The 9,853-nt window shown below is 31.4% G+C and overlaps 1 protein-coding gene across 1 annotated transcript; it reads left to right on the forward strand.

Annotated features, from left to right (window-relative positions):
• The first annotated feature begins 574 nt into the window (after positions 1-574).
• Positions 575-6,624, forward strand: LOC122604090 (probable pectate lyase 5). The gene is made up of 5 exons (XM_043776990.1): positions 575-942; positions 1,441-2,176; positions 2,254-2,445; positions 2,905-3,110; positions 6,318-6,624. The coding sequence occupies exons 1-5, from the start codon at positions 800-802 to the stop codon at positions 6,547-6,549; spliced, it is 1,509 nt and encodes a 502-aa protein (XP_043632925.1). The 5' UTR covers positions 575-799; the 3' UTR covers positions 6,550-6,624.
• Positions 6,625-9,853: the final 3,229 nt, after the last annotated feature.

The raw sequence follows: 9,853 nt of genomic DNA on the forward strand, positions 1-9,853 counted from the left end.
AAAAAAGGCATTCTCGAGTTACTTGGAAAACTAATGATAAGAAAAAGAAAATATAAAGTTAATAGCATTCTTGAGTTAGAAAGAAAAGAAAAGAAAGAGAAAAAAGTTATAACTTTACAATTATGTCATTTCATCTTTAAGATTGTCTTTAGTTAATAAGGGTAAATTGATACTTATACACTTAAGTTAAAAGTTTTTCATCCAAATCCTTCCAAAAATGGGAAGAAAGTTTTTACATCCAAAACACCTTTGTTTTTCTTTTCTTCCTTTTTTTTTTCTCTTAGAAAAAAGACTCAAAAATACAAAATGAGAGAATTTTTTAATCTTTTCTTTTTTTATCCTTTATAAAAAAAAATTCAAAAATGGAGTGTAAATGTCTAATAAGTATTTTGGAAAAATTAAACCCATCAAAAGCATTAATGTAGGTTTGAGGTAGTTTAGGAAGAAACATAATTAAGAAAGTTAATACACTGATTACTGATACACATATCAAGTGGCAGAAACTAGATTTCGCATTCCCACAACCTACAGATTTCGTCTCAACTCTCACCACCAAATTTTGTTTGCTTATTGCCTTATTGGCATTGCCATTATTTTATTCACCGATTGCCACTACTATTATTCACAACCTACATATGTAGAAAGAACATCAATCACATTTCCCTTTCCCCCCTCTTCCTTTCATTCATGTTGAACCCAACTGTATTATTTCAGCTTTCTTGACAAAGCCATTAAACCCCCCCTGCCCTGCCCTGCCCTTCCATTTATTGCATTCAATTCTTCAAAATCAAACCAAAATATGCCTCAAACTCACTCTTCTAACACTTACATTCTATTGTTTTGCCTCTTGACATCTCTGTTTTCTGTCATTAGAGCCACTTTTAACCTCACTCTTCCTCATCAACACCCTTATCCTGAAGCTGTGGTTCAAGAAGTACAAAGGTCACATTCTTCACAATAATCTTGTTTTTTCAAGCATTATTTGGTAAATTTAGGACAAATCCTATATGGGTTTTGCTCATTACTGTGTTTCACTAGATGGGTATCTTTCTTTTAACATTTTTTTTAATATAAAAAAGCTACTTTTTACAAAATTCCTGATCTTGGTTTTGCTCATTACTGCATTTTACTAGCTGGGTATAAATCTTTTTGCAATAATATAAAGAAAAGATACCTTTTTTTTAGTGAAATCAGAAATTTCCTTTTATGGGTTTTGCTTATTACCACATTTTAGCATCTGGGTATCAATTTTTTTGTTATAAAATTGGACATTTTTTAGTGAAATCAAAAATTTCTTTTCTGGGTTTAGCTCATTACCACATTCTACCATGTCAGTATCTTCAGTTTAGAAAAATAGACTAGTATTTAGGGGGTTTTTGGCTTAGCTTAATTTGTTCATTTTTGACTAATTTTGCTAATTTATTGTATATATACATACAGGAGACTAAATGTATCTATATACAGAAGAGAAATGCTGGAAAGTAGTACAACCACCGCCACCAGCACTGGTGGCGGCGGTAGCAGCAGCTGTCTCACCGGAAACCCAATCGACGACTGCTGGAGATGCGACCCAAATTGGGCAAACAACAGGCAACGTCTCGCAGACTGCGCAATCGGGTTCGGGAAATCCGCAGGAGGCGGAAAAGGCGGTCAGATCTACATAGTAACTGATTCCTCGGACCACGACGTCGTTTCACCGACTCCAGGCACTCTGCGTTACGCCGTGTTACAAACCGAACCCCTTTGGATAGTATTTCAGTCAAATATGGTAATTAAGTTAAAACATGAATTGATAATAAATAGTTATAAAACAATAGATGGGAGGGGAGCCAATGTGGCAATAACAGGAGGTGGATGTTTAACTATACAGTATGTAAGCAATGTGATCATACATAATATTCGGATTTACGACTGTAAACCATCTGGGAATGTTAATATAAGGTCAAGTCCATCACATGTTGGATTTAGAGGAAAATCGGACGGTGATGGGATATCGATTGCTGGATCAAGAAATATATGGATAGATCATTGTTCATTATCACATTGTACTGATGGGTTGATAGATGCTGTGTTGGGATCCACTGCTATTACTATTTCAAATAGCTATTTTACTCATCATAATGAAGTTATGCTTATGGGTCATGACGATGATTATATGCCCGACAAAGGAATGCAGGTGAACTTTTTTTTTTTTTGTTTGTGTTTTTAGATTAGTAGTTTGTGTTTTTTGATGTTTGTGTGTGTGATGTGTAGGTTACATTTGCATTTAATCATTTTGGGAGAGGTTTGATACAAAGGATGCCAAGGTGTAGACATGGGTATTTTCATGTGGTGAATAATGATTTTACGGAATGGAAGATGTATGCGATTGGTGGGAGTGCTGATCCGACGATAAATAGTCAGGGAAATCGATACATTGCACCACCAGATGCTGATTCCAAAGAGGTAAGTTTTTTAGTGATTGTTTTGTTTCTCAAGATGAACTCTTATTAGGCTGGAATTTCACTTTATTGGTGACCATTATTCACTGATGTGCTTGTTTTTTGGTCAATGTGGTTCTATGATTTAAACTTGGTTCACTGTTTAATCATCCCTTGTTGAGAAACATATCAAGAATAGGAGATCATATTGATTAAATTAGATAAAACCATGATGAAACATTGCTTTGTTATATGAAGCATCATTGTTTCTTTAATTTGATCCGAGTTATCTTTCCATTTTTGGCTTAAAGACTAAACATCCATGTTACTCTGTAAGTGCATAATCTTTAGAAATGTATTTTTGGATGTCAAATCTTGCATTATTTAGAGACTATTTAAAGTTTTAGTGTTCCTTATATGGTTTAACATTGTTTGTGTATCACTTTGGTAGTGGCTTCTTACTGTTTGCTCCGATCTTGATCAGGTTACCAAGAGAGTGGACACCGATGAGGGTAACTGGGCAGGGTGGAATTGGAGAACTGATGGCGATATAATGGTAAATGGTGCATTCTTTGTGCCATCAGGCGACGGCATGAGTGGAATCTATGCAAAGGCAGCAAGCTATGAGCCGAAGTCAGCCAACCTTGTAACGCAACTGACGATGTACGCCGGAGTCTTTGGTGGGCCAAGGTATTTGGTCCTACATTCTTACATATTTCTACACTTTACAACTAGCATGAGAGCTTATGTTATTATAGTAATTGCACATCCAAATGCCCCTTTTGGCCTTTTCATCCAACTTGCTATGTAATTATCTTTTCTTTGTAGATTTGATGGCCTAAAATCCTAAATGTCCATCCTACCCTTTAGTGGTTACAAGAATATCTATATTCTTGCTATTCCCACTCCACTTTTCACTCCTTATTACATTTGTTGCATTACCAAATGTACACATGATGTAACACCACATCACTTTACTGTGGGCGCACGTGATAGTGTGGGGGAATCTTTAGCAACCAAATACGCCAACGGTCATGAGTTGTATTAACTAATTTCGAAGTACAACTTGTATTTCATTATGTACAACTCATTTTACTCACATTGTCATTGGTATATTTAGACACATCAAACATTTTCCTTTTAGATTATACTAGCTATTCTAAATCAGGAGTTGAGGTGATGCTTATTGCGTATACAACAAAATTTAGCCATAGGTATAATTGATACATGTTTATGGTTAAATTTTGTTGTGTACATATCACTTTTCATTTTAATCACTCATAAAGATATATTTTATTGTTTCTTAAGGACTTTTTAGTGATATTAACTAATGAGCCATAAGTTTTCTTTTTCACAAGTTTTTGCTCGAAATATGTATTCAATGTATTTGATTATAATAAGAAAACTATGCGATAAGTTAACCTTTTAACTATATATTTGGATTTTCTTAAACCAGTTTAAGACAAGTTGTTTTCTACTAAAATATAGTGTAGGGTCCAGTGGTGGTTTAAATCCAGTTTATGGCACTAAACACTAATTTTTTTTTAGCTCAAAGAGTGTTCCCACTGCCATCTTGGAAAGTAGGTTAATACCTTAAAAAAAGGGCATGAAGTGTCTTCTTCCTTGATAAAAGGGACAGTGGACCTTTTTTCTAAGGGTCAATAGTCTCACTGGCATCCTTGGGGTTCCAATTGGAAATTATTAAAACAAAATTTATTAGTTCTAAATATCTAAACCAAAAATATCCACTTAGCTCACAATTAGGAAAAGGCAATCCTTCCTTTTATATAAATATAAATTATGCAAATGGAACTTGATTTATTATATCCTGACCAAAAGTCCCTCTAATCTATTAGCTGAAAATAGGGCAATGCTGCTTTTTTGGTTAACAATCGTCATCGAGGTCATACAACTATACAAGTAAAAAGAAGCGAAAGGGTAGTCTTGATCCTTTTCATTTGTCAAAGAGAACAAACGGGTTCCTAAAAGGTACTTGATTAGGAGTTTCTTATTAAAATGCCCAATGAGGTCTTGCGGTTGGAAAACCGGCAAGAGGTAAAACTGTCATTTACTAAATAAAAGGGCCCACCATATTAGGCAAAGGGTACTTGAAAAAGGAGCAAATGGATACAGACTTTTTCATATGGGCAATAGGGTATCTCATGAGTTTAAACAAAGGAGATGAGTGCTTTATAGAACATGACCAAAATGTAAAGGGATTTGTTTTTTTTTGATGGTAAGAAATATCAAAATCATCTGTGTCAGGGCCGGAAGAAAATGTGTAAGCAAGCTGTATATTGTGACTTGCTGATACATATGGGGGTTCCCACATAATTTATTCTTTTTTGATGATTAGTTGGATCGGATATTGACAAAAGGAGTATTAGCAGCATGCATTTTTTTTTTATATAGAAAAAGTGTTTTTACATGGTGGACCATTTCTTACCCACTGATATTCTTCTTAAAAACCTCATGTTTTGTGTAGTATTAGTTGGACTGAGTGTGATACTGGTAAGATTCAAGTTATCTTATAATGTGTAACTTATTTTTTGTTAGATCAGAGTTTTAGTGTCCCTTATCCAGGTATATTTGCTTATGAGCAATTATCATAAGCTATCTGTTGTCCCAGTCTTTTCAACTTTTTGGTTGGAGAGATGTCATTATTCGATAATTCGCTGAGGGTTCTTTTATATGTCAAATCAAACATTGTATACTTTTGGGACCGATAGTGTTCGATGATTTAAGTACAATTCCAATCTAAAATCACATTATTAATGCATTGAAAGTTATCAAGTGATACCGGCTAGGTTAGTGCACTGGTATGTTTTTAGCTTATTTGATTTTAGTCGATTACTAATTACTAGCGGGATTTCATTAAGAAAGAAGGCAATGCAGGAAAACACACCTATGATTACTATGGTTACGCCTATAATGATCAAATATTAGAGACTTGTTACCAATTTGATGATGCATAAGCTGACCAAGGGACTTATTTTGGTAGAAAAATAGTACTTATAAGATGCATTACAAAAGCGAACTTTACTAGATAGCATGGTAATTGTTATGCATGCCTTTTGTAGTTCTCTAGATCATTATCGTCATCTGACTAATTTTGGTTGGGGCGTAAACAAAACCAAATAGATACTTGGATCAGTAGGTTAATATATACCTTATCATCTCTAGTTAACATTTGTGTAAATATCTCATAATCTCTTATTGACTATAAGAAAAGGGAAGCGATATTCGTACCATTTGTTTTAATTGATGTACCACACTTGTGCAATACTGGCTTGTACAGTCATCTGTAAAACTTGTACATTGTGGTACATCAATCAGAAACAGTGGTACGAATATCACTTCCCATAAGAAAAGGTTAGTAATTATTGGTAGTAATGTCCACTTTGAGCCAAAACATCATTGTGTAATCATCCTTGATGTCCACAATAACCGCTAGATTCACTTTACATGTGACTTTTTACATCTTTATTTCTTTTAATAATAACCATGTTATGTTGTGACAAAAGCTCAAAAAAGCATATCTTTTATGAATTCCTGCTTTTTAGATACTTTAAACCAACTTGTACCCTTTTCAAAACTTTTTTTGGTTAACATAGGTATCTGACCCGCTTTGCGTGACGCGTAACCCCGGGGCGACTACCCACTTTGTAGGTAGCCCGTGGTCGTCGAGCGTAAATCTCTGTGGCCAAAAGGGTTCTTTTTTTTTGCTCATAGGATTTGAAATTTGGCACATTTAACATGTATTCTCACCCTTAAAGACCAAGCTTTTCTTACTAGCCCTCAACCCTTGTGGTTCTTTTCAAGGCATTATATAGGAGCTGCAGTAGCATTATGGTAATTTTTTCAAGATGGTTAAATTAATGGGGTTATTTTGTGTAGGGATGATGATGGTAGCGAGTCATTTACTGATGGGACGATCACCGGAGATAGTGCAAGCGGGAACACTGGAAGAGGCAGTGACAGTGATGGTGATTACTTTGGGATGATATTTGGGGGTGGCTCAGTTGCAACGTCACCACCTTCAACCATAGTTCTTTTTACTCTTTTAATTTTATGCATTGCCATTACCACCAAGAATTGTGGTGGATTGATTACAGTATTATTACTATAGTAATTAATTTTGGAGATCTTGATTGTTAACAGGAAAGAAAAGAAGATGAAAAAAAGGCTCATCATTCTGGTCCCATTATCTTTGTCTATGGCCCATTGATGTGGATAACTCATAACTATTTTGTTGAATTTTAATCACATTATCAGGATCTAACATATTAGATCTGTTTTCTTAATTATGACAATATTCCTACAAACAATTTGCCAATCGACAACAATATCTGCATTATGCATGTGTTTTTTGTGTAACAAAGTTTATATATTTGTGTAACAAAGTTTATATATTTGTTGTAGATGGTAAAATTATATTTTAAGAATATCACTCCCCTAACACGATACATGCGCGATGCGGCGATATTTTTGGCGGCGACGATGTGGTGGCGGAGGATGACTGTTGGTGGTAGATGTGGCATCGAGTGGTGATAATTGATGTAAAAGTAATTGATGTAAAGGGTTAATGGAGATATTTGAAAAGATAAAGACTAAAGTTTAATATAATCATTAAGGGTATTTCAGTCGTTTTCTCTCATGTAACTTTTAGCATTAGGGTTATTCTTTTTATAAGATAACTAGAATGGTACCTACGCGTATGGGGTGCAAATAAAAGAAAAGAGAGAGATCTTGAGAAAGCACTGCGACTACAAATGAAAAAGGGGGGTTTTTTTTTGTGTATGGTATTTTAGACACTTTCCCTCGTATAACTTTGATCATAGGGTTATTCTTTTTATTATATGGTATAGGTATCTTTTATTATACTAAATCACAGTTGTTCTAATAACTTATTGACCAATCACAACTATTGATTTTTTAAAGTTGACTATTGTTTTCAATTTTGTCTTTAATTTACACTTTTTTTGTTTTTCATTACAAATTTACACTTTTTATCCAATAATTTTAATATATTAAATAAATAATAATTGTTAATATATATCTAATAAAATAATAGTTAATATTTATCCAATAAAATAAGAACTAATATAAATCCAATTGAATAATAACTAATATATATCCAATAGTATGTTCTATCATATAAACATAAAATTAATTAATTAAAAATAAATAAAAATTGATGTAAATATATTAACATTTTAAGAACAGCTTCGATAAATATATTAACATTTTAAGAACAACTTCGATGAATATATTTGAAAAAAAAATTTTAATATAAAACTTAAAGTGTTGATATATCGATCAACTTTTATTACTCAAAATAGTATATTATGTTTTAAGTTATAATAAAAAACATCTAATATTGATAATATCGTAAGCCTCGTGTATTAGACACGAGCTAAAACAGTTGAACTAATGACTTATTGACCAATTACATCGTTCAGTTTCGTCAAATTGATTCTCGGTTATATCATCATAATCCTAATAATCATTATTATATTTTTAGCAAAACTCTCACTAATTTACACTTTTTTGTTTTCCATCAATAATTTATATTTTTTAGCCCTAAATACTTAATTTATACTTTTTATAATATTTAGTCCCATCAACTTGAGAATATTTTTTATGATATTTCTCATTTAATTAATTTGTTTATCGACCAATAACAACTCTCGTTTTTCTCTAATTTTTCACAAGTATGTTTAATATCACATTATAAGTATAACTGGTTTTAAAAGATTTTATAATAATAGAAAATATTGTAACATTTGCCTTGTGGAGTGAATATGGCAAACAAATCCATCAATATTTCTCATGTAATTATTGTATTACAACTTGTAAAGTATAACACTTGAAATCGTATTTTTTTAAAATTGTAAGCTTTTATGACTTAAATAGTTAATTGTATAAAGATCTGATATTAATAATATCATAAGTACTGTGTCCAGTGTTGGACACGGGTCTAAAATCTAGTAGATATAGATATAGATAAGAAAACTTTAATTAATAATGCTGTAAAGAAATAAGGGATCACTCCGTAAACTCTCGTTCTAAACATTTTGCTAGAATGAAACACGCTTTAAAAAAGCTATTGCCAACCCCTGTTTCCTTAAGGGTGATTTCACCGTTTTCTGAAGAATACTATTGACAAGAACATTATCTCAAAGTGTTCTCTTAAAAAAAAAATTTTTTTTAGAACTTTTAAATATACTAAAAGGCAACTGATTTCATTTTAATTGATCAATTACAACTCTCAATTTTTTAATTTCAAGTAAATCAACACATGTCTAAATTAATTTACACTTTTTGATTTTTCATCACCAATTTACACATTAAACCCAATTTAAAAATAATTAATATTTTATTGCATAATGTCTATCTAATAAAAAAATATAGCTAAAAGTTAAGAAGGTTACATATTAATATCAATAATTTATTTTATATTATTAATTGTATCAAATTAAAATTTTGTTATCAGTAATTGTAATCAGAATTCAATTAGGATAATCATAGTATTTATTAGTAATTGGAATCAAACTATATTTAGGATACATAGTCTTCTTATATAAATTGAACATACAAAAAAAATCACAACAAACGAAATCTTTGAATATAGTCGCCACTTTTATTGTTCTTAACAGTAAAACTATTTTTTACAAAACAATGAAAATTCAGTTAATAGTTTAATCAAAGTTAAGAGATATTGCTTTTCCATAAGAGTTTGTATGAAAGAAATTTTGTTACACCATCCAGCCTTGATATGATTTAACATTTAGTATTAAAATTTGAATATCTCCATTTTTTAAATATTTTTATATTTAACATATACATTTTTTTTGTCCCATATACTAATTCTTATACTGATAATGTTGTACAACACGTGTATTTGACACGAGTCTAAAATCTAGTATATAATATATAATAAATTATTTGAGAAAAAAGTAAAAAAAAATTTTAAAAACATATGGTTGATAGTGATATTTTAATATTTTGAATAAATATTTGGCCCCCCATGATTTTTATGGTTTAAAAAAAGGTATGTGGAAAGTTTTTTACCTAACTTAGATGCCTAAGAGCCTCATATTTTCTTTCCCTTTTTAAAAAGTATATGTATTAGGAAATGCTAATTACTTGTTGCAGTGCACACATTAGCAAAATCTTATATATTACTAGAGTAATTTATATTTATACTATTATATAACGCATTCAACTCTTTTTCTATCTAAAAAATTGATTTGATATATACTATAAAAGATTTTTTTCACATTTGTTTATTATTTTAAACATCTCTACTAGATATACCTAGAATACGGCTTATGAAATTATTTTACAACATCTAAATCCCGACTTCTAAAATAATCATATTACGTTTGTTTACATCACTAATTGATGTCGCCACCACCACTCGTCCTATT

Source organism: Erigeron canadensis, chromosome 6 (genome assembly GCF_010389155.1).
Source record: "Erigeron canadensis isolate Cc75 chromosome 6, C_canadensis_v1, whole genome shotgun sequence".
Taxonomy (NCBI): domain Eukaryota; kingdom Viridiplantae; phylum Streptophyta; class Magnoliopsida; order Asterales; family Asteraceae; genus Erigeron; species Erigeron canadensis.

What these genes read in the sequence shown, in the direction of transcription:
- LOC122604090 (XM_043776990.1), top strand. Translation starts at nt 800, where the DNA reads ATGCCTCAAACTCACTCTTCTAACACTTACATTCTATTGTTTTGCCTC. An exon ending in GTGGTTCAAGAAGTACAAAG is followed by an intron (nt 943 to 1,440) that starts GTCACATTCTTC and finishes ATATACATACAG; the next exon opens with GAGACTAAATGTATCTATAT. An exon ending in TGCCCGACAAAGGAATGCAG is followed by an intron (nt 2,177 to 2,253) that starts GTGAACTTTTTT and finishes TGTGATGTGTAG; the next exon opens with GTTACATTTGCATTTAATCA.